The sequence below is a fragment of the Melanostigma gelatinosum genome, assembly GCF_949748355.1.
Source record: "Melanostigma gelatinosum genome assembly, chromosome: 8".
Classification (NCBI taxonomy): domain Eukaryota; kingdom Metazoa; phylum Chordata; class Actinopteri; order Perciformes; family Zoarcidae; genus Melanostigma; species Melanostigma gelatinosum.
The window spans coordinates 17,254,799-17,280,509 of NC_136641.1; the positions used below are offsets into that span (position 1 = coordinate 17,254,799).

The window sequence follows — 25,711 nt, forward strand, 5'->3', positions numbered from 1 at the left end:
GGTTCTCTTTCTTCGTATTCGTTCACCATTTTGTACTCTCCCAGTCAACCAAATCCTCTTGTCGATTCACCGTCCAATTCATTGCCTTTGTCTGTACCCTACCGACGGCGCAGCATCAATTATTATTCGTATATGTGTGTTTCAGTGGCGATACCTTCCCTTTAACAGACACAGACCTCCTCCTCGTGGCTGGTTGTCTCTGCGATCGATATTCTGCAGTGGAGCTCCTCAGCCTGCACCCTGTTAATCCATGCAGCATGTGTGTGTGTGTGTGTGATTCCCTGGCCCGCTTGCTTGTTATCAATATCTTCACCTCTCTCTCCATTCAGAAATGATCTTCTCCTCTTCCCTCCATCCCTCATTGATCTCTGTGAGAGATGGATGCAATCAGATATAAGGCGTTGTTGGACTGAAGGCCGAGTGGCTTGTCATGTGGACAGACTGGCAGCTATAGCGTCTTCAATTTTCCTGCAGGGATAACATGTGTAGGTCAGATTGATGTATGTTTCAAGAATATCACCAGTTGCAGCTCAGCAGCACAGCCCACTTTAGCCTCTTTACGCTCAATTGCATTTCCATTGCTGCCTCACAGCAGGAGATTACAGTGCTGACCCGTGATAATTGTGGCCAAACAGTGATGGTGTCGTCACGGAAAACGGATTTTCACAGTGACGGGTGACACGTGCAAATGACTCACTACAAAGCTGCATTTCAACTGACTTGTTGATGTGCTGGTGGTTTGTATGTTCTGCTGGTGTGTGTGTGGGGGTTTCAGTTTCCTCCCACAGACATGTGTAGGTTTGGTTAATTGGACACCACATAGGTGTGAGTGTGACCGGTTGCCTGTAAGGAGTGGGTGAAATAGAAGAAATCCTCCATTCTTTGTAATTTTTATTGAGAAACAGTTGATGGATTAAATACAAAACAAAATGGTTTCAATAAAACATAACATTGTTGGCATAAAGCAGTTCTGCCTATTGATTTGCAATATTGCACACAATGGCGTAAAATATAGTAAAGGGATCAATATGTATAAAGGATGAGTAAATATCTGATGGTAGAGTCATTTTTATTGTTTGTTTATTGTATTTCTCCTGACATCACTAGAGACAGAAGATGAATCTGATAACAAATAAAATAGATATTTATATAACACTAAATTATGTCTTTTTTTCCGGACCGGGTCGGTATTGTGTTTTTAGGTTGTCTGTCCTCCGTCCGACCCATTCTCGTGAAAGCAATATCTCAGGAATGCTTTGAGCGATTTCCTTTTAGGCGCAAGGAGGTAATTCAAGTTCCTTTTGTTTTTTACTTTTGTTTAACTTTTTTTACCGTATATACTGGATACTGTCACCTCCCAAGTTCATCCTTCAAATTCTAATCTAAGAAGATCAATTTACTCGTTGGTTTAACTTCTCCCAATAACTCACATTTTAAGGGTTCACAAGCCAGTTTGGAAGGGATGTCATAATATATGTATTATATATGTTTATTCATTTCGTCTACATTTCTGTATTTGTGAATATGTTATTTCATTCACAAGTCAAAACTGTGTTTTATGCTTCACACACACTTCTAGGTTCCAAACAAAACATGTAAAGTTGCAGGACTGCTGTATGAGACACATGAGGTCTCTCAACACACACACACACACACACACACACACACACACACACACACACACACACACACACACACACACACACACACACACACACACACACACAGGTCAATCACAGCACCTCACAGAGGGAGTCACTCTGGGTAGACTTGGTGTGATGGTGATAATGGTGAAGAATGTGATGATGATGGTGACCGGTAGTCCCAGTCTTTTTTTTTTTTCTCCATCTAAACGAGGAATCAGAATTCCACCGAAACGACATCATTATAATGAACATCCAACCGGGATGAGTTTCCTTGGAAACCAACAAACATGATTGCGAAAGGCGGATGGAGGGAGCGGGTCTCATTTCTGTTTGGGTGAAGAATAAAAACATCTGCGAGTGCTGCAGCGAGGGAGCTGGCAGGGTGGAGCGGGGAGAAGGCGTTGGTGGGGGAGGAGCTGAGAGGAGGGGGCGTTTGGGGGGGGGAGGAAGAGGTGGCAGGCTGACTGATGATGGAGTGAGGAAAGGGCAGCAGAAGACGGGGATGTAGTTGGCAGGGTAAAGGGATGGGGGGGAGGGAGGCAGAAATAAAGGGAGATAAATATGGAGGTGGGGTGGTGTGGGAGAGTGATGGGTGGGGGGAGGTAGGTAGGTGGAAGGATGCCAATTTCACGGCCATAGGGAGGCTTCAGGGTCCGGCTCTGCACCACCACGGCCTGTAAAACAAAGAGAACAAAGAGGCTGAGCAGAGGAAGAACCACACCAACCCCCCAACTCCTTCATGTGGGGGGGATGCCCACCTTAATTGATTTTCTTAATGATATTCATTTTACACTGAGGACACATAGGATCGAGATGAGTTTGAATACTAAAGTAGCACCAAAACCAATATGTGACGCATGTCTATATTCTCACAGGAGAGAAATGAGTGTGAAAGTAAGGTGCTTCCCTGTTTTAATAAAAGAAAGTCCAAAGTTAATATTCAGGAGCAAACATTTTCCATTTGAGGAATGATAGTCTACTGCTCCACCCCAGCAGTTTGGCACTAAAATGTCTAATATATTGAGAATGAATAAAATAATAATATTTAGTGAACAATGAATCAAAATTCCAGCATTCTCAGTTATCAGCATGCATTACACTCCTGCTTTGTAAGTCATTTTTATAGTAAATGGCACTGTTCATAAAATACATTTGTGCTGAAACAATGAGTTGATTCTTCAGTCAACAGAAGTTAATCATTGACTAATATTTGTTTTTAAACTCATTTGCTCAGCAGAAGTGACAAACAATTGTAATTTGAATGCATTTGTTTCTTGGACTGTTTGTTGGACAAAACATCCCCGTTAGCTCTTAGAAAATGTGATTTTTCACTACTTTTGCACATTCTGCAGACGATACATCAAAAAATATTTAAAAAAAACACCTTTATTGGTCCCCAGAGTATAAAGTTAAGTGAATTTAAGTGCCAACCGAAAACAGCCTGTACTGTATTTAATCATCAGCTCAGAACCTTTGTTCCATAATTGCGTTTCCCCACATACCCAATAACCACGGTTGGCTGATTTGTTGCGTTACAGTGATTCTCTGCTGCTCTGAGCTTCTCTATTAAAACATCATCTCTCGGTGTGTAATTTGTATTGGCAAAGAGGCTTCATGGCCCTCCAGTGGCTCCGTCTGTGGGGATGCAGGAGTTGAAGGAGTGGGTGGAACAAGTTGGAGAGCTTATTACTTTTGACAGAAAATAGAAGAAAATATCACAAAAGTTTGACGCAGATACTTTACCATAATGCCTTGGTGTGGGGCTCTTGTACAATAAAAACGAAAGTCTAAGAATATACCCTATTTAGTGTGTGGGTGACCCTTGTGTTTTTCATCTTCTGTACTCTTCTCCTAATCATCCTTCTAGTAATGTGTTGACGACATCAGAGAGAGAATGAATCAGCCGAAGGAGGAGGTAAATCAGGGAGTAGAGCATAAAATAAGTCGTGGAACAAAGGAAAGATGGGAGTTTGGAGAGAAGAAGTAGGTGGAAGGATGTGACTGTAGAGGAGGTGATGAAGGACAGATGGAAGGAGTCGGAGAAGTACAGGTGTCGATGGAAGAGGGAATGAGCGGTTTCCTTCCGTCCGTCCGGTGGCTAACCTGATTAGCTTAGCAACGCATACTGGACCAGATCCGGCTGCTCTGGAAACACAAACAACAATCGATGCACTCTTATAGACTCAGTTACAGACATGTACCAAATGCACATGCACTGCCTTACAGCGAGCTGAACTGCTCTCTCGCTCTCTTTGTAAATAATGTAGAGCAATGATTTCCAACCAGAGGTATGTGTACTTCTACAATTGTCATCTTTAAGTGGCAGTTATAGAATTACACAAGTGGCAACACGTTTATAATTATGTTAATGTAAATGTTGATTGCACAATATAATGGCTGTAGAATAGTGGCCATCAGTGTTTAGACCTGTTCCCTATATATATATATATATATATATATATATATATATATATATATATATATATATATATATATATATTTGATTAACATGCCGAGCTGGAAGTTCACGGAGTCGCTCACAAACTTGCATATTTGTAACAGGCCTGGAATGTGAGCACTTTTTTTCCATCCTAGAATTACATTCAGCTGTGATGGTAGGCATTGACCTTGAATAGTTGAGGAATGGAATGGTTGATTTTAGTCAATGACCTAAAATGGGTAATGTTCGGTATTGACATCAAATGGTTAACGTTAGGCACTGACCTCGAATGGTTCGGCTTAGGATAGGTCGTGGGACAGCAAGTCAAAATAGTTTGCACACGATTTTGCAACCATCTTGACACAACCAGCTGCCGGTCTGCTAGCGGTAGCCATGTTGGTAACCACTGAAATGAAAATAAAACCAGAAAATGAACACAAGGTGCTACACGAAGCCAGATATCTGTTTGAGGAGTGGGCCTCTGTATACATGAAGTGCATACAGTGTGTTCTGTAATTCATTCTTATTCATATTAAGATACAGACAAATGTTGAGAGGCAGAGAAACAGAGGTAAACGTGTGTTATTGAGTTGGTCTGATCGCTCCAAACCCTGTTCATGTGTTAATCTGTCAGGCAGGAACACTGCTGTTCATCTGTATGCAGATTAGGACAGCTCATTACTGAGACCATTAACAAACAACACACACACACACACACACACACACACACACACAAAAGAGACTTTAGCTGACTGAGGTCAAATGCAGAAGAGGAGAAGAAAGAGAGGGGGGGGAGGGGGCGGGGGCGTCGGAAGAGCTGATAACCAATCAAAATGTTCGAGTAACGCCTTATTGCATAGGTGATATTCTGCTAAATATGTTAGTTGTAATTCTGATTTGTCATTTGCTTAAAGTCTAAATAGAACACAGAGTGTGTTGTTTTTTTGATGTGTTTCCACTGACTAAGTGAAGAGTGAGAGGCAACTGACACAAGAGATGGAGGTTCTGCTTTGACACTGGTTACAAACACTTTCTTTCTCCCTCTCTATGTGTAAGCATGCAAATGCATGCATTATGTGTGAGAGAGACGATAAAGGCATACAGTAAACTTGCATGTGCCTTTTTGTAATAGAAGTTTCTGTGTTTTATATGTGCATAGATTATGTATGCTTCACTCTGAGCTTTTGATTGTAGTGTATGACTTTTATTTTGTGCCGCAAGAGTCATACATTTAAACTGCTGTCACGAGTGACTGTTGATGCATTATTGTAATCGAATTAATCAAATGTTTGTGAAGGTTTTGCAGGGCGGTAGTTGAGTCATGATGGTGCTCGGTGGAGTGGGTACAGGGCCTTGAAAAAGCCGTAGCCCCGGGGCCCACGGTGCATCCTTTCACCCATTATTATTGACGTTTGGAAACGGCCTTGGTGGAGGTCTGCGCTCTCCATGTGCCATTCTAGTTGATTTGTTTGTCAGCAGGATAACTGAGAAACTCCTGGCCCTATCTTCATGAAACTAGGTGGAAGGGTGTAGCATGGTCCAAGGAAGTACACATTATATTCTGGAGTGGTTTCATACCACAGGGGGATACACAAAATAATTTTTCACTTATTAAAACTGCCTTGGCTTAGGTCTGCAGTGTCCGAGTGCCCTTCTACTTTTAAACATGCAAACAAGAGAATAAATAGATAAGAATTATCCATTTTGGCGCATTTTTCTGGGTGTTGATATTGTTATATTACACTTAGTTACCAGCTATTGTCACAATGTTCTCGTAGTTTTGCTTGCTATGCTCAAAGAAAATCTCCTGCTGGATTCTGGCCACAGCAAATGAGCTGAGAAAAAGTTCACTTTCTCTTTCACAGCACCGAAGGAGATGAGCCTCCTCAAGACTTCATCAGCGCTCCTTTTCCAAGAGTCATTATGAAAAGTGAAGTCAGACAGATTTACCATTAGATAGCGCCCACGGGTCTAATATGAATCTTCTGATCTTCAGTCCTCCAGCACCACGACAAAGAGACGAGGGCTAACCAGTGATTACCGCATTGAGATTATATGGTAATTGAAAATTAGGTAATGTGAGCTGGTGATGATAGTAATTGAAAAGGAATTAAGAGTAGATTCAAATAAGGTCTCTTTTGATCATTTGTCAGAGTTGATTCATGTGCTCGGCTGTGGCGAATTAACAGCCTCAGTATAGTCTCCAAGCTGATTAACATGCCGAGCTGGAAGTTCACGGAGTCGCTCACAAACTTGCATATTTGTAACAGGCCTGGAATGTGAGCACTTTTTTTCCATCCTAGAATTACATTTAGCTGTGAGGAAGTATTAGCGACAGTCTGACTTTGCTTCTTGGGAGAAAAATACTCTGAACTGTTGGAAGCTTTTCTAATTTCCGTGTCCTCTAAATATCTGCTGATTCAATGGAAGCATTCTAAGAACACATTAGAACCTGCAGCTGAAGGTTTTTTCACATTAATACAGGATGATGCACAAATAGGTGGGTGACACAGTGACGTTCAATATGAATTGAAGCCTTTCTGAGCAAATGACAGCTCTCTGGATCGCTTGGCTGTTCCCAGACCTACCAGGTATTGTCAGTGTGGGTCGTCTCTTACTGCCTGAATGCAACGAGGAAGCTAATCTAGTGTGACGAGCCGAGGGAAACTCCTCCTCTGAGAGCCCTCTTTAATGGACAGATATGGGTCAGTGCTGCCACATGGTCTACAGGAGATACAGCAAGAGCTGTATGTACACAACTGTCTTCAGGAAGCTGTGGAATCCCCGGCAGTTGGACAGGTTTTTTATTCCATGTGCTGCGACAACAATAAGAACACGGATAAAGGCTTTCTGTTGATTTAAAGAGAAACATCCCATTGCGGCTGGTTATGTTGCTTAAAGAGAAGATATAGCATTAAGTTATTATTTCGAGATCAGAGATTGTTATTCCAGTTTCTGAATTGTTTTCCATTTTCAGTTTGGGAAAGCTGACTTCCTGTCTTCTTTAGCTGCACATGGAGGGGTGGCTTTGATGTTTACAGTAACTTTCATGCATTCCCTTTATTTTTACTCAAGAGATCTTTTAGGGGCGGCACTGATTTACAATGACATCAAGGCAATTACAAAAAACAAAGGAAAGGAATGAGCCGCCCGAGGTCGTAGCTGGGTTAGGTGCTGTATTTTGTTGCACTAAAAATGAGAAGCTTTTTTGTCCGACTTAGCTTGTAGAATTTTGAAGTAAGAGCCATCTGAGGATGAAGCATGTCTGAAAGGAAATATGGTCATTTTCCATTAAGGTTTTTATAGACAAAAAGATACGAGTGAGTTCCACGTCTCTCGTCTTCTACCCTTTGATATATAATATCATGATGAGTACAATAGACATCACTGGTAGTAAATCTCAAGGCAGAGTGATAGACTGAGTCCAGAAATGTAAGAGCTGGAAGGATGCGTGCCTATAAATCACGTCATTGTTGTCCGAGACTGACACGAAAACTGCCTCAACAGCCCTCTTCTAGAAAACGTGGGGAAGATGGTTTTATTTCTGTACAGCCAACCTTTTGCCTGAGTCGGCACACAATATTATCAATACGAGCTTTGAATGAGAGTTTATCATCAATCCAGATGCAGACATGTGAAAGATGTGTGTCTTTATTCTGGTTCAAATGACAAAAACACGTAAACTGCACTTGAACAAAGGTGTCGCCAAACATCTAAACTGCAAAATCATCTGAATACTTTTGTCTTGATCAGGAGAAGAAATGAAAAATATTCCAAAATGTCGTCTTTACACATCGGCAATTTTTAAAAGGTAACAATTTATGTGTTAAAATAATGCAACTCACTGTTGCTACTCTGCATGCCCAACCTTAATTGTAAAAAAGCTTCTTATTTTAAAGCTGGCCGTATTAAGGAGAAAATATTATCTAACGCAGCCCAAACCTCTCCATGAACCGAATGACCTCCCAGAGGCCCCTGCACACCTTCCTACCAAACTCTGCTCCCATGATCCCCAGTGCTACATGAGTAGAGATGCTGTTGTTGCTCATTTATTTTTCGTCATTTCACTTCCTTACTTAAATTGTTTGCATTTTTCAGTACTGTGGCAGCCATGTTCTCAGATGAATTGTTTTGTAATATAACTACTATCCTGTTTTATATAGGTGTGTTTGAAATGTTGTGTGTGTGTGTGGGTTCGTGATGGGGGATTAAATATATTTCTCTACTTTTCACCTTTGTAAACAGATGCCCACTGGTGTTGTAGTATATTGTACAATACGACAACTGGGCACACATGTTCACAAATGCCAAACATTGGGATAGGAGACCAACAATGACCTCATCTGCATTCCATGTTTCATATGATTGATTGCAGAATATTTTGTTTTCTTTCCTGATTTTTTTCTTTATTCTTTTGTTGTCGTGGCAAAGACGCTACCATCTGAAACGCTGTGGCGCATTTTCGCTTTAAAAACTGAAAGGCCGACGGTGTAACTTCGTCCCTCACTCGGTCGGTGTCAGCGACAGACTTTTGATTTTAAGTGGCTGGCTCCCGCTTTGTTGGGGTTCAGTCAAAAACAGACTGCTCTTTTCATAGTCTTTGGCAGTTTTGGCAGCGGCTATCCCGGTGCACTGTGCTGATTACCATACAGCGCCAGCTTGTTAGAAAATAGTATTTTGTCACGCGTTGACGAAATTTGACGCAAGTGGCCACCTTGTCGGCCTCCATGCAGGAAAAACCTTGCATAAGTAGAAAGTTAGAGTTAAGCACACACCTCTGTCTTGTATGTAAATGCCCACCCAAAACCTTTGTGTAATGTATTAGGTATTGTATAGCATAGGGGTAAAAATGTATATAGACGATGTAAATACGTATCTATAAATGTGGACTATATCTGAAAGACAAGTGGAACAGTTTTATTTAGCTTTAACATTACCTCTGTTTCTCAGCCACTCATTATTAGTTGCAACATTTATCTCACTGTCACATGAATTATGCATCGCATGTATTTAAAATAAGGCCGTCAGTCCACCTGTCTGTAAAACTGTCATTTTATTAGAGAGTTTTTAGAGCAACAACAAAAAAAGAGCATTTTACTGCATCTTAGCTCCAGTGTCATACAGGTCTTTGCTCATTCATTAATCTTTTCATTATTTGTGAACATGTTATTATACGTGTGTGTAATAAAAGGTGGTTGTAGCACTCAGGACCTCATTAACAGCAATAGAGGTGTGTGTGTGTGTGTGTGTGTGTGTGTTTGTGTGCGTGTGTGCGTGTGTCTGTGCTTTCATTTACTGCTACTTCAGGTTCAAGCCACAGTCCAAGATAATATGCAGATTTTTTTTATGGTTGATTCATGTTGGGAGTGAGAGGGTTATGGAGTCTGTATTGGTTTTGAGGTGTGTTCAGGGACAACTTGTGTCTTGTCTAAGTTACATTTTAAATAGTTTGGGGACATCCAGTCTTTTTTGTCTTCTAAGAAGACTGAAAACTCCTGAATTTTTGGGAAGACAGTTTGACGACGTGGTACTGACTAATATACTGTATGTGTTCATGGTTTGTTCTGATGGTCAAGTATTCCAGGAGTTATGTCAGTCTTAGGCAATCCTGTGTCTCATATTTTACGTCATTTTCTCATTGAAATGGGATGGCCATTAGAAAGAGGCCGGTTTAAGGCACTTCCACATTGTTGCCTGGTCTTTCCATTGTCTTATATCACCTCTAAAATGAACTTCATGTACAGTCTAAACACCACTTAAGAGATGTGTACCTAAGGTCTACCGCTTTTTCACTTTGCTCTCCTTCCGTCAGTCACCAGCTGATCAAACAGTGGTTCAATCTATTTCATGACCGCTTTCATGCTCAGCTTTTGGTAGCTTGTGACTGGCAAAAAAAACCCTGTTTTCCAAAGGTAGTGTTGCATTTTTTGAACAGATGAAAAAGTGTGTGAGGGTGTGATGTTCCTGCTACCGGCACGGCCTGCAGGTGCTGCACACTGAGCAGCATGTAATGTTTGATTTGCCTGCCTGCCGTTTCTCTGCCTTGTGTTTCTTGTTTCCTCTGATGTTTGGGTTAAACCGGCGTAGCAGCTGTCATGCCTGCTCCCATGGATGCTGACTCTGACAAAGCAGAGAAAAGAGAGATTAAATATGGCTGGAAACAACTTCATTCATGATAATCTGAGTTTAGGTGGCTTTACAGAAGATACCTTCTATTAGAAAAGAGAGTATTGGTAAGTTAGGCTTTCCCTCCTTTTCTATGAATTCTTCTTTGGGTATCTTCCACTCATGTTTGATATTGTTGTATATTTTTTAGACCCCTAGTGGGGAAAGAATTCCTCTGTCATCATCTACACACAAAACGGCAATGGGACTTTTGGATTATCACAGAAAATGAGCCCTGTGGCAAATAAACGTTTGTGATACTTACAGGGTTTTTTTTACCACTTTTTAGGTTGATGTTTGACGCGTAAATGAAAATGTTGTTAGGTCACATGACTTTGCGTCACTACCAAGAGGCTAAACGCACACTATTTCAATATGATGATGTTTAGTAGTCTGATTTAGCCACTTAATGAGCCACACAGTGCTATTCTGGTGATTAAAGACCCTTTCACTGTTGCACAGAGGGCGTCTCTCTGTCGATCAATTGACAGCTCAATGCTTGAAATATGAAATGCTGTTGGACTTATTTTATTTTTACTTTGTCTCAATCTATACACATGTAGCTTGTCTAATATAGGGGTGAAGTATTTTGAAGAAGGGAATGATAGTTCTTACATTATTGTCATTTTCATTGAAAAACACATTAAAATGACTATGGTGGGATTTTGTACCAAACAAAGATTTCTGTAGAATAAGATGTGTGGGACAAGACATCTCATTTATTTGAAACACATTTTGCCTTTAACAAATATTGGGCCACTATGGCTTGAAATTTGCAGTCGGCCATGTTGCTATTTCGACAACATTTTGATTGAATGTGCAGCCTCAGTCTAATACTACACTATTACTAGGTTAGTATGGGAACATGTGTGTCTCATGTTCCTGTTCCCCCACTTCTGGTCAGGATGACGGTTCACTGAGCAGCGAGGAGGAGGCAGAGATGAGCGAGCCCACGTGGCTAGCAGCTGATTTGGGAGCAGCGTCTGACCTGAGCCCGCCCAGCCGAGGAGAGAGGATGCGCCACAGTCCCCAGAACACACACAGCAAGGAGGACGACGGTAAGGTCCAGGAGGAAGTTAACCTGTATGGATATTTAGCCGGCGGCTAAATTAGTCAAATTGAACAACGTAGTGATGCTTTCCCAAGCTGTGACAAGAAGAGTGTGTGGGTGAAGCATTCACACTGATTCACCAGAGTTTCGAATGTAGTGAATGTATGTGCTTATTTTCAAGTCTCAAAGAGAGAAAATCCTTGTGCTGTACTGAGATTGTAGTGCTACACTGGTTCAGTGAAATGAGCCGGCGATAGAATCGACGGGGCGTGTCTTCAGCCCCCCTCCCAGCCCTGCACATGTTGATACGAGAGGCATTTCCTGGGTAGAAGCACTTAAGCCAAAAATCTGGGATTTAGTTAACTCCGCAAGGATCGGCTGATTTCATTTTGCTGCTCATTGTTCTTCCGGAGTCTCGAACAACTTTGTTCTGTTTTGGAGATAAGACTTCCAAGCCATATCTACAAAATGAAATGTGTGTGTGTGTGTGTGTGTGTGTGTGTGTGTGTGTGTGTGTGTGTGTGTGTGTGTGTGTGTGTGTGTGTGTGTGTGTGTGTGTGTGTGTGTGTGTGTGTGTGTGTGTGGAAAATGGTATCGGAACATATCTAATGAGAAATACCTTTTTGTGAGATATCATACAAACTATCGTATGAGGACACAACAATCTTTTAACTGTCTGCTCCTTTGCTTTCCATTTCCCTTTTATTCTCTTTTCTGTCAGTTTGTCTCTCTCCGTCATTGTTCGTCTGTCGTTGTTTCAAGCCCACACTTGTTGGCTATTCCTGGATTATCACTGTATTTCACAAACATACATTACAAGCAGTAGATTATATGTGTGTTATTCGTATGCACATTCAGTTTATCATATATTAAATGTGTCAGCCCTTTTGCACTGGAAACCAGAAAGTTTGATCCTTGAGGAAACAACAATAATAAGCCAGAAGAGAAAGAAATATTCTTGTTATGGAAGATCTCTGGTTTGAGGTAGTTTTGGAAGGTCGGGGTGGAGACGTCTTTCTTTCCTTCTTTCTTTTTGTTGCCTCATACTAAACTGCCACTCTTCTTCTCTCTGCCACCCTGTTTTCCTCTCTCTCACTCTCACTCTCCCTCACACACATTAATATTACCTCTCTTTTACTTTCCTCTCTGCTTCTTGCTGCCTGTCACACTACTCAGCTCTCTCTGCAGTGAAAGGCATCTTATGGTGAGGAGTGCTCAAGTTGAAGACAGCCGTATTGGTTCATAATGCTGCAAGAATACAGCAATTACCTGCTACTTTAACAAGTGGGCTGTGTGTATATTTGTGTGTATGTGAGACTTTGCCATGCATATTTGAATGGTACTGCAATGCACGTTAGCCAGTGCTTAGTGTGCATGTCATTTTGTTTGTTGTGACCAAAGACATCACGGCAGGAGTGTAGTAAAAGATTTTCAAAAATGATCAGCTTTAATGTTAAAAAATAAGTATTTTTTCCTCATACTTTCTGTCTGAATATACCTGGATTCACTCTCTGTCTGAAACGCTCCATTTCAGTTTCTTTAAGTCCCGCTCCAGAAAAAGATCAGCCTCTTCTGATTGGCTTTCGGAAAAAATATGATGCATCTCAACCTGTGAGTATTATATTCTAATCAGAATCAGATTTATTGGCCCATGGAATTTGACTCCGGTTTCCACTTCGCTCTCGATGTACATACACAAATTTACAATGAACAAGAAAAAAATATATATATACAATATAATGAGCCTGTCGGTGACATAGGAAGGGGAGCAAATCTGATTGGCTTGTTGAATCACATGTTTTCATGTATCGTTGCTGCTGGGCGGCTTATTAGGCACTAACCACATCATAAAAAGCACTAATCTCATCAGTTAACGGTTAATGCACCGTTAAAGAGGGTCATCTATTTGTCAGAAAATAAAAATCCAAATCAGCATCCCTAGTAGCAACTAACGATTATATTCAATATCAATGAATATGCTGATTGCTAGTAATAGGTTAGGGTTAGGGTTAGGTTATCAGGTGAATTTGGTCTTTCCAGAGAAGCTAAAAACCATATTAATAAGGTTTAGAAGGAATGGGAGGAAAGGGGGTGATGATGTTGGGGGGGGGGGGGGGGGGTAAAGCTTTTAAAATAGATTGAATGAAATTAAGTGGCATGAGATAGTTTGAGGGGATTGCATCATGGGAAAGTTGAGGGAGTGAGCTCAGTGTGTGTGTGTGTGTGTGAGGCTACAGTAGGTGGCAGAGTGTATAAGGCCTTGTCATTAAAAGGTCACTCTGTTCCCTACAACTCATATGGAAGCCAGAAGAGCGTTGTAGGCGTCCAAATGCCAACACTCAGAGGAGCTGAGAGTGCCTTCCCTGATCAATTAGACTCCAATCCAAGGGAAAAGGCAGGCAGCAAAGCCTCCACGTATTCTCTAATGTAAAGGAGTGTTAGTAATGTATTACTAACCCAACACTTGGGTTAGGTTGCCTGGCCAGATAGATGGATCTATCAGGAAAGGGGGAAACGTGTTGTGTTTCTAGGGGTCTTGAAATGTGTTTGTGGATTTGTGAGAATTAAAACAAGGCTATTTAAAAATAAAAATGAAAACACATCCTTGAAAGTAGCTCACACCCTGAGGAAAGCCTAGCCTTGCCTCATTGCCTTTCTGTGTTCTGCATTCATTTAACAAGAAACAAGTATTCAGTAAGTTCTAAAACGAACTGCTGAAAGCCCACTAAACCCTTACGCTGTGGGGAACTTGCAGCCCCAGCAGCAGCTCTTTCCTCTGTCAACGAGGAGCTGCTTCAGCTGTGAACACACAGCCAAAGAGCTTGTGGTGGACAGGACTCCCACGGTTAATATCAGGTGGGTGTTTTCCCAACCAGCAAGCTGTCATTTAACTTCAGTTGGCAGCTAATTTCAACGGAGCGGATGGTCCACACACACACACACACACACACACACACACACACACACACACACACACACACACACACACACACACACACACACACACACGCCTATGTCCAGCTCAGAAGCAGTGATTGTTGTCAATCATATTTATGAGCTCCTGACCACCACCTCGCTTTTCTTCTTCTCTGCTCCACTCCACTTAGGAGTGATTGTTCAAGCGAAAAGCTCCTAACGTGTGACTGGCAGTTTGAAAACTTGTAACTTGCGGCCAGGAAACAATTTTCGTTGAAAGTTGCATGAAAGAGCTCGTGGCCTCACAGTCTGGTGAGCAGAGGATTAATGGACTTTCAAGGGAATTCTGTCAGAGTAAACCAAATTATAAATCTGCTCCTGAACTAGGCAGAAATGATTCAGCTTAACCTTTGAATTACAAACGATTCTGATTCCTTTTTTGTTTTGTTTTTGTTGCATTGTGATTGATGGGTCAGTTTTGTGACACCCTGGTGGTTTAGCATTACTGGGAAAAGGATCAATCCCCTCTTTGTTACTAAAAGCCTCTCCTCTGGAAGATATGTGGTTTTCATCCAACAGCTACAAAATGATGTGCTCGTTGGAAACCAGTGCGCTGCAGCAAGACTAGCCTTGACTCGAGCTGTCACTCTCAATTTATTTCACAAATGATGTAGGATCCAACCTTGGACAAAGCTCATACTGGCCTGCCGGTGAGCCGGGCCTCTAGACCTGCTTGCACTTTCAATAGACTCATTTCACGACACTTATGTTCTTCAGCTTTCTGAGAGCTCTACGTGTGAGAAAGTGTGTGTGAGTGTGCACTCCACGCTTCTGCACATCACTCTGTCTCGGGCCTCCTTTCCTGGAGCCTCTCGTTCTGAAGAAAATGGCGAGCGATGGAGAGGGCTTGTCAGATGATGGAACTGACATTACAGGTCCTCTCCACAGGGGATAAACTGAAGAGAGGGAGGGAAAACAGAGTGGAGAGGGGAAGGGAAATGAAAAAAGAACGAGGGCGGAAGGATGATGTTGTCTAGGAAGGAGACAGAGGAGAGGAGAGAAGTGCATGGAAACGAGAACAGAATGGTGGGTGATAGATGGGCCAATATATTGATCAGCTGACATACTGAGCTCGACATTGTCTGCAACTACTGATATTACGGATGTCCCAGGAAAACCTCCTTCTTTCTAATGGAGGAGTGAAAGGAGATGAAAGGAGAAAGAGGCCGTGGGTCAAAGATATTAGTGGACTCTTCCTGACATCTTTGCTTGCCTCTCGTCTCCTATATTCCCTTCCCTCCATCCATCATCTATCAAGCTAGCTTTCAACACATGTCTCTCTTTGGAGGTATTATCTGGACCACTGAGACATGCACACATCTAATCCCTAATAAAACCTTAACCTTAACCGTAGGTGTCCACACTGTGTGGATGAATGCACTCGGCACAAGTGGATGTATGATTGACTCACTACTAAATCCATTTTTTAGGGTCTTTGGGAGTTTTTTCAAGACACATTGAACAGAAAGAGAGACTCTTGCAAGACTCTTTGGATTAAAGCATCTGCATGCCAGTGAACTTACAGCAGTATGTATAATGAATATTTCCCATGCAAATTCCTGATGCATCGTTTCTCAAGCAAACAAAAAAGAAGCTACAAACCTTGAGTACTTCAGGATATTTACATACAAGACGTACACACGCACACACACACACACACACACACACACGATTTTAGGTCGTTGTGGTGTCAGCCAGTGGCCAACTTAATGGAAATACCATTAAAAATGCAGATATTTCTCTTTGCAACAAAGCTGATCAGTGGCTCATAAATTAAAAAAAGTTTGACTTCCAAGCATAACATTTTGATGAAATTACCCCTTCCACATCCATGGATTGAACATGCTCGCATTTTTTTTTAACCCTGCCTCCCCGCCCTCGGTCCAGCCTCGAAGGTAGGAAAATAACTCTGGATTTAGCTATAAGTGCATGTTAAAGCTTGTCGGACCGAATGATTTGAAGATGGGCTATTCATGTGTTCTCACTTGGGAGCTGATTTACCTGAAAAGAAAATGATCTGCTGAGTTACAGACGTCTCTTTCTCAATGAGAAAATGTATTTTTTGGTCCAATAGCATCACATGATGGACCTGGAAGTTGTAATTCCACGGCTTGGCCTCTAGGTAATATTTGCTTTGACCCCAGCGCTCTTCCTCGGGGCTTGTTTGGACCAAATGCTTCTGGATGTTGTTATTTCTGTGTTTGATATTATGCACATTCCTTATTATTTGCATTTCTGCATGTGTAGCATTATGTTTTTACGCAAGGCTACATCTCATCCAGCTGCATATGAATGCCCATTGTATGTTTATATATGCTCTTAAGTCCCTCATTACATTATGCAACTGTGCGTGTGTGTGTGTGTGTGTGTGCGTGTGTGAGTGTTGGCGAGGGGTCCTCTCCACTGAGCGGGGTACAGTAGCTGTTTAATTATTTACAACCCCCCCCCAAGACTCAAGCTCAAATAAGAAGCTATGCAATTAATATTACAAACCCACTATACTGCTCCTCAACGGCTACTCACACACACACACACACACACACACACACACACGCAACACACACACACACGCACAGAGGGAGTGAGGCTGGTAACTGGCCTGACAATTATTTTTACTTACAGGGGTGAGCACCAGCTGGGATTGAGCACAACCTGTTGACATATTTATATTGTCTGTATCGTGTGTGTGTGTGTGTGTGTGTGTGTGTGTGTGTGTTTACGTGCACACACCTCTGCTCTTATGTCCTGGTATGTTTGTGCAGCGTGCATGTGTGTTGGTTCTCTTGTGTGTTTGTTTGTCCACGCACCATGATGTGCAGTATCGTTGTGTATCTTTCACATTCTCCTGTGTGTGTGTGTGTGTGTGTGCATGTGTGCGTGTGTGTGTGTGTGTTCCACTGGTAAGTGCAATTAGCCGGTCGACTTGGACCGGAGTGCAGTCGCCTCCCGCCTGGCTGTAACGAGATCTGGAGCTGTGAGAGACTGAAACCTCTACAGCCTTTTACACAAGTGCCTGACTGAACTCAAAAAGCTCTCAAATCAACACAGACTCTGCCTTTTACTGCATAACAGAAAAAAGTGCACCCGAATTTTTGGTCATCATATCATCAGCCAATTGGCTACAATGTAACTGTATCCATTTTACTGTATTTTGACCTGATGCCAATTTGCAGCAGCAGTTGAAATTTCCTCAACCACTTCCTATCACTTTGACTCCCTAAACCTGAACACTGGCCCTCTCCTCGTTCCTTGTTTTTAGCTTTCAGTGTCAGAATGTCACACACCCAATATCCTCCACTCTCCTCCCTTGTCCTGCCAACCACCCCCACCATCCCCCACCATCCCCCCCACCCAGTTCAACAAACGCTGTAAGGTTCAAGGTGTGTATGTGTGTGTTGGGGGTGTTTTTAAGGCCTTGGCAGTATCTGTGTGCGTTTTCTTATTGTTTTATGGTTTACAGGGTTGAGGATGGCCAAAGGTTGGCTCAATAAAATATGTCCCAATCTGAAATTTGTACCCGTGGTTATCAGCTGGGCCCCTCTGCAGGAACATAAAGCACCACGCACACACTCAGACATGCACACACATGAGCAGTGCCTTTGTGAGTCAGTGCAGTCACATAAAGAGACAGATACGCACCTGAGCGACTACCTCACTCTCCAGCAGCGGGACAGCTGCAGTTGGACCTAACCAACTTCGAGCTGATAGCATGAGGAACAGAGAGGGATCAATGTTTCCGTTGTCATGAGGAAAAATAACTTAACGTCAGGAAATCCGGACCTTCGAGGATTCTAACTAGCGTAAACAACTTGTTCTGTGTGTACACTCGACTGCAGATAAAGATGCATTGGGCTTCCATTAGGATGCAATTAACTTGGAACTTATGGTGCTTTCTAATGGGATGAAAATGATTCTTAGTGTTCATATTGTTGAAAACATCACTGTCCCATAGAAGTGTTCAAAAGAACAGGAACACGTTTGACAAGTGGCCAAATTAAACGGGCCGATATCTTGATAAAAATGATGTCTTCTCTTGGTTTAATAATGGTTGGAAACATTTAGGATAATGTAAGTTCACAACTCAACAAAGTGTATAACATGGGTCTGGTTGTTTTTAGACATTGTAATGCAAAGTTACACATACCTTTTTAAGTGAAAAAGCAGTATTTAATGTTTGCTGTGAAGACAGCAGTCTAACGTCAACGAATGTGCCGTCACTGATGATCACTGTCACTTAGCATGGCAATCCATCGAGATGTACACAGAGGATGATGATGGAGAAAAAGCAGTGAGCCTGAAGACCAAGAGGCCGAACAGAGAGAATGAGAGGAGACGGGGTGGAGGTTAGGAGTGGAAGCTTGCCGTTGTGGACGAGATGAGACAGATGTTACAGAGAAGAGAGGACTGATGGGGCTCTAACCCTCCGATCCAAACCACCCAGATGTTTAAGCTACAAATGACTGTGGCCCGCTGAACAGCAACATCTTTCCCTCCATTTATCCATCCATCATAGCCCTTACCTCCTGAACTTAAGCATCTGTTCTCCTCTTTTCCCTCTCTATTCAGCCCCATCCACCCCTCTCTCTCCTCCTCCTCCATCCGTTGATCCCTCCTTTCCCCAATCCTCTACATTAAACACACATAATATACTGTATACGTGCACACACACACACAACCTAAACCCATTCAGCCCTGAATATAATCATCATCTTCATTGCTATTCTACACACACACACACACACAGATTTATGGGCGGATTTAAGCGCTTCATCCTTTATACATGTTGACGTACAATACAGACACTCAAACACACATGCAGATTTATGAAGGATTACCATCCGCACATGCTGCATTTTAGATACTGTAGCTACCCCTGCATCTCACACACACACACACACACACACACACACACACACACACACACACACACACACATACACACACAAACCTACACAGTCGTCATCTGTTCGTTTTAGCAGCATCAGTAGACAAATCCTTGTCTAAAGATATTAGCTTTATCCAGACTCAAACATGTGTAAACTGTGTAGTGCAGTGTGTTCTTGTTTTATTATATCTTTTAGAGAGATACTGTAGTTTAGGTTCTTTGAAGTGGGGTTGTGTGACGCACTTATCCATAGTCTGTGTATTGCTACAGTCGATCAGGCGGTCGGCACGCCCCCAGTTTGGAAAAACAAACAGGAGTACAAGCACGGGAGCAAAGCAATGTACTGCTGTGGACGGGGCAGCAGCAAAACGTATTTTAGCCACTTAAATAAATCTGTATCAGTTTAAGTGTACGCTCTATTTAGAATATTTCTCCCACTTTACCTTACCGTCAGACCGCCCTTTCTCACAGGGAGCTGAAGCTCGTAGCTACGTTCTCGCCAAAGTCTCCATTGCCAGAAGCTGTAATTTGAACGAGCAGAACACAGGAGTTTGCTGGTTTACCACTTTCGTGATTGGTTAGTTTGTTAGTGTTGTTGTGAAAGCTGTAAGAATATTCTAAATATAGCGTACACTGTAACTGATTTTTATTTTGTCTAAAATAGCGTTTGCTGCGGCCCCCGTTCACAGCTGTACATTGATTTTGCTTGTATGCTGACCGCCGTACACTTGACTATGAATAAGTACCTCATAAAATGCCACTTCAGAAAATCTAAACTATCCCTTGAATGTTGCAATTTACAGTATGTCCACGGGAACTTCTCATCTCCCAAAAGCTAACTTTTCAAATTTGAAAAAGAGGACGGGAATCAATTTTTCTTGACCTTTTGCGCTCCATTATCCACAGCAAAGCCTGGCCTCCGGGTTATAAATCGCAGAGAGAGTCGGCTGTCAATCACTGAGAGGAGAATCAGTGGGCGTTAGAGGATAACAGGTGTGTGCAATCAGAATCACCTCAGTGCGATGCTGTAGGATCACTCTGTTTGTATCTAGGTGGCAATCCTATTCTGAGTTTTCTGGTATCAGATGCACTTGTAAAGTGATGAATATGAAAGTAATCACAAAAGACAACTGATTCCAATCCACATATTTAGCTTTAAAAGTTTGTGATAACAATTATTGGTTTCAAACTGTTGTTCTGACAAAACAGGTAAAGACAGAGATAGAGATAATCAACAGGTTAATCAATAATATAAACAAATGTATATTATATTCCATATATTCCAGGTTGCCGCCTGCATATCTCATAAATGTCATGTTTTTATGGCTCCTGTCAAACGTTTGGATGAAGTCCTTCTGAAGTCATCTTCCTTGTATTTGTATAGAATAGTTATTTCGAATGTTTCATCCAAAGGTAGAAGGAAAGTCTGTCTAGTATTTCTGATGAATCTCTTTGCGTCAGCATTGACAGTGTTGATCCAGTACCACTACATATGAACACAGCAGGTCTATAAGGATGTTTTTCCCCGTATACAATCTCTTATACTACTCTGTACAATGTACTCTCTACATGGTTGTCAGGGAAACCTCTCCCTCCCTCTCCACTGAGTGACTCCATTAGGTAACAACGCTGTGACCGTGTGTCGGATAATGTACGCTGAAGCTTGATATTTTGTGTTGTCCAAATGCGAACGCTTTTGAAGCAGCATTTAGACTGTTGTGTAATAATTACAATAAAAGATTCATGCATTAAATGTGATGAAGCCAAAGGCTTCACATTGCTGCTCGTATTGATCTGGTGAATAGTAAATGTGTAATGTATCATCATCATTATAATGGAGGTGGACAGCCCTGACTCAACCATATCCGATTTGTATTAACAATATGTCATCTGCTACATATTCAGTATCAATGTACCTAATAAAACCTTAATAAGACACCAACACATCAGAGTTCAGTAACTATTTGGGTGTTGATTTGATCATTTGAGAGAATTGGGGACTAGAGATTGTCTCTCTGTTTCAATCGTGTGTGTTTCACACACTGAACACAAGTGAAAAGTTGAACATTGGAAAATGTGGAGCTTGATCCATTTAAAAGTTAAAGCTACTCATCTTTATCTCATCGGGGTCAACAAACAATAAGCCTGCAAATAATTCATTTTATTATCAATTTCTAGGACCTTTATTTCACCCATTAAATGTTTCGTCTATAAAACTTAAAAATATGCAATCAATGATTCCTTGTTTGTGATAATTTTTGTTGTCAATTAACTTACTGTTTAAACTATACAGGACGTTTTGGGGGAGGTGGTAGACACACTGTAGCATTGACAGTGAACATACTGAGGACTCTTGAGGGGGAGTTCTCTATAGATATTGGGGGTGTGCAGGGGTGTCAGGGGGAGATATAGGACCTTGAGGTGAGATGTAGATAGATATAGAGTACTGTGGGGTGGTTGGTGACAGATATGTCAGTCAGGGTTACAGGACATTAGTGATAGATACAGGCTCATGGGGGAAGAAAATAAAATGTGGTTGAGTTTGGGGCTAAATACATCAGGTAATCTCGAGCTTGGGGGGTAGGCGTGGCTACATATTGGGCTCTGGGTGGTAGTAAGGGGTAGATACTGCACCCTTGAGGAAACACGAGAGTTGATTTAGAGCTTTTCCGGTGTTGGGGCGGGGGGGGGAGGGGGGGATGAGGGATCATCGTGGTGTTAGTGAGTGTGGGAGTGGTGCAGAGAGCGAGGTCTAGGAGGAGAGTAGCGTTATCGTCTGGGTCTTTGTGTTCCACATGTACTGTGTGTGTGGGAGGTAGTAAAGCGAGGGAGGGGCTCCTAGCCTTGTCTTTGACCTCTCAAGGCCACAGACACAGCCGCAAGCTGCAGGATGCACACACACACACACACACACACACACACACACACTGCAGCAAGTGACTGAAAAGAGATAAGTGAGAGAGACGTAGAGGATAGTCGATGGACGGAGGCGAAGAGAAGGACATTTGAGGCATACTTGGACTTTGTTGCTCTATATACTACGTCACCTGACTTCCTCCTTTGCGGCTGCCACTAAAGGTTGCTGCCTAATGATAAATATAAATATGGGTCATTATAGGCTGCTTGTACAAACAACCCACAGAGTTGTTTTATAGACTGGGTGGACAGTCTCAAAAAAAACACTCCAGCGACCCAGATGCTAACAATGTGGACCGTCGGAACATAACCTAAATGTCCCACAGTGTGGATACACTTCACCAAAGTCAACAAAACAAGTGCAATATTTGCAGGACTTCTAATGAGAAAGGAGGGAATGAAACATCCCTTGCTTAAATATTTAAATACCGTCAATAATGTTCAAGTAAGAACTTTTGAGAAAGAAAAGTTCCCAGCCTACTGCTGGTGTTACGTCCTACTATGTTACCTGTTGTGGTGCAACAACAAGTTAGCCTTATGATGGTGATATTTGCTTTATAATAAAATACAATGAACACCATTTTGTACTTGGTTGTTTCTGCTTCTGCAGGACAGGGTTAACGAATGTCACATAGCCCTACAGCCTTTCAGCGCAGAAGCATCTCTGTGGTTCAACTAAGAGATCTGCACTCAGCACCAAACCATCATTCAAACTCAGATTAAATGCTAACAAACTGTCCACTGTATAGACAACAGACCTCTTGTCGGGATGAGAAGAAGAAAGCGTGATTGTGGGAGGGTGAAAGCAGCAAGGATGAAGAATAGAAACACAGACAGAATGATGATGAGAGAAGATGAATCGGGGAGAAAAGGGGGAGAGATGTGAAAGGAATACACCCACCGCTGGCTGAAAAACCATTGATTTACATAGTGATCTGAATAAGAAGTTGCGGTTTCAACTCTTTCTTTTTTATGTCAAAATGTGCATCGTGGTATGTTTCCTCACAGAAAGCCTGTACTGTACACTAAAGACAAATCAAATGCCAAGGCGTCAGCGTGTCGTGAAATGAATACAAGCATGCAGGATCTGCTGCATCATGTAATGTGAAGCTTGTTGTTTGACCTCTGGAACAGCTATTCCTTTATTTCAGCAGTTCTGTTTTCTGGTTCCGTCCTCTCTTGTGTGTGTCTCTACAGATACGAGGAGCTTAATCAGTTCATTCACTGGTTTCTGATTCTTTAATGTAAAGATGTACTGCATTCCTCAGTTCAATATGAATTGCATATCTTTGGTTTTTAGACTTTGATCAGACATGGGTATTTTGGCTGATAGTAGGAAGTACTTTTCCTTGGAATGAAGGAATGTCATTTGAAGCATGTAGAATTACTCTGATTTTACATCAGGGCCACTGCAGGAGCCTTGAGACCAACAACTCAACCCCACTAATTGGAACTTTTCTCATTTGTTGCTACGACAAAGAAAAATAAATCTTCAGAAAGGCAAATCGGCTTGCATGTTGTTGTCATGTAACCACTGGAAATCTGTGCAATCTCACATAGCCCAGTGTATTTCCTGCTGCTTTGTAAAGAGAATCCATCTTAAATAAGCAAGCTACGACTCCCCGCAAAGACAATGAGAATCGTGACGATAAAGGCCTCATTGTGGAGACAAGAGCATGTCTTGTCAGTAAGCAAGCAATTGTCTTGCATTGCAGAAGTTTCATAAAGCATTGATACAAACTCACTGTACAGCCTCATGTGTTGAATACCAAGGGAGAGGGCAGATGAACGTGCGGAGGAGCAAAGAGAAAGCAAAAGAAGTGAAGCCGTAGGGAGAATAATTTCACCCGAGTGGATCTGTGCCTCTCTCCAAAATACAACAACAAGTGCATCATTGAGCTACAAGAAAGCCCAATTGGAGAGGAAGTAGGAGAGCAAAGAGGAAACAAAGACTCCTAACCTATGTCACAATCTTCCATCCCTGTTAGGATCCCTGCTGTCCCCCAGCAGAGCAGAGTACAGAACATGAAAGTACATTAAAACTGCAGCTCCCTCTCTCTGGCCCACATACACTTCACCTCCCCATCCATCTTTCAAAGCTAACCCCCCAAAAATGTAGAGCAAACCTAATTTACCGTGAGTTAACACACACACACACACACACACACACCCTCCCTGGGTGCAGAAATGAGATGGTGTGTTTCCAGGTTTCTGTGAATGTTTCTACAAAACAGAAGCTTGTGAGGTAATTTAGAGCTGCTCTATCGTTGCATTTTTCTCCCAAGATACAAACTAAATACAAATATGTTCTCATCTAGTTTAGCAGTCAGTGTTTTTCTCAGACAGGGATGTAATATAATATAATATAATATATATATAATATATCTTACAGAGCACTTCACGGTCAGGCTCCGGCTTATGTAGCTGATCTACTTCGCTCCTATTCACCCGCCCGCACTCTCAGGTCAAACGCTCTCGGTCTTCTGTCCCACGCACACGATGTAAGAGCCGTGGTGACCGAGCCTTTGAGGCAGTGGCCCCGAGGCTCTGGAATGCTCTGCCTGCAACTCTGCGCCTCGCAGATACTGTGGATACTTTTAAGCCAGCTCAAAACCCACCTGTTTAGGCTGGCGTTTGAGTAAAAGTAAACCCATGTCCTAGACCTGCTCTTAAAATATGTTTCACATTTTTATTTTATTTTTTATTATTTAATTTTTTAATTTTCTCTGTGTAGATCATTTATTGACCCGTGGGTCACATTGTGTTTTTTATGCTTTTAAATGTCTGCTCTGTTAAGCACTTTGTGATACTACTGTCTGTGAAAAGCGCTATATAAATAAAATTCATTCATTCATTCATTCAATATAACAAGGTACATTGACACAAATACAGTTCTTAAGTACACGTTTGAAGCGCTCCCATTCATTTGTTTCTGCTGCTTTATACTTCTACTGCAGTACATTTTTTCGGGAAAAATTGTACTTTTTACTCCACTGAATTTATTTGACCACTTTAGTTACTTTACAGATTTAGTTCATTAAAACAAAATATAATCTAATAATAAATTATGTAAAAATGTAATATTATAGATTAAGCATGCAACAACAAAGTAGAGATGTTCTGATGACTTTTTTTTAAGAGAAGATAATCTAAAGTGATGCAGAAATGGAAGTAGAAATGATGATCAGGGACATTCATTTATGCACAAATTCGCTCTTCTTGCGATTGATAGATCAGGCCCCCAGAAAAATAGTTTGGGAAACACTGCCCTATATGAATGTGATTCCAACTATGAACCCAGAATGTTGGTGCCACGGGGAGCCACAGATTCTGTAGTATTTCACAGAGAATACAACCACAAGCAGTCGGTGAGAAAAGGTTGTTACAGAGAACTTGTTTCGATCTAAAAACCAACCAAATGTGACGGTGCTGCAAACAAACACGGCACAATGAAACACTGTTGGAGCCTTTCCAAATGTCTCGTTTTCCCAATTTGTTCAGTGAGATTTCCTCTTGACCTCTCTGAACCTGATAACAAGGGAGATCTTGTAATGTCAAACCACTTCCTGTTCCTACTAGCGCTGCATTCATTCATTCATGTCGCTACAACGTGAAAGATGAGTAAAAACAGT

The 25,711-nt window shown here is 41.8% G+C and overlaps 1 protein-coding gene across 1 annotated transcript in view; it reads left to right on the forward strand.

Moving 5' to 3' along the window:
• LOC306780695 (nucleolar protein 4-like) overlaps positions 1-25,711 on the forward strand; it is a gene marked incomplete at both ends in the record, with an annotated part of 127,572 nt that overhangs the window by 74,696 nt on the left and 27,165 nt on the right. The window contains one exon of the mRNA XM_079273130.1: positions 11,156-11,309. Within this exon, the coding sequence (XP_079129256.1) occupies positions 11,156-11,309 (154 nt within the window). The remainder of the gene's footprint in view (positions 1-11,155; positions 11,310-25,711) is intronic.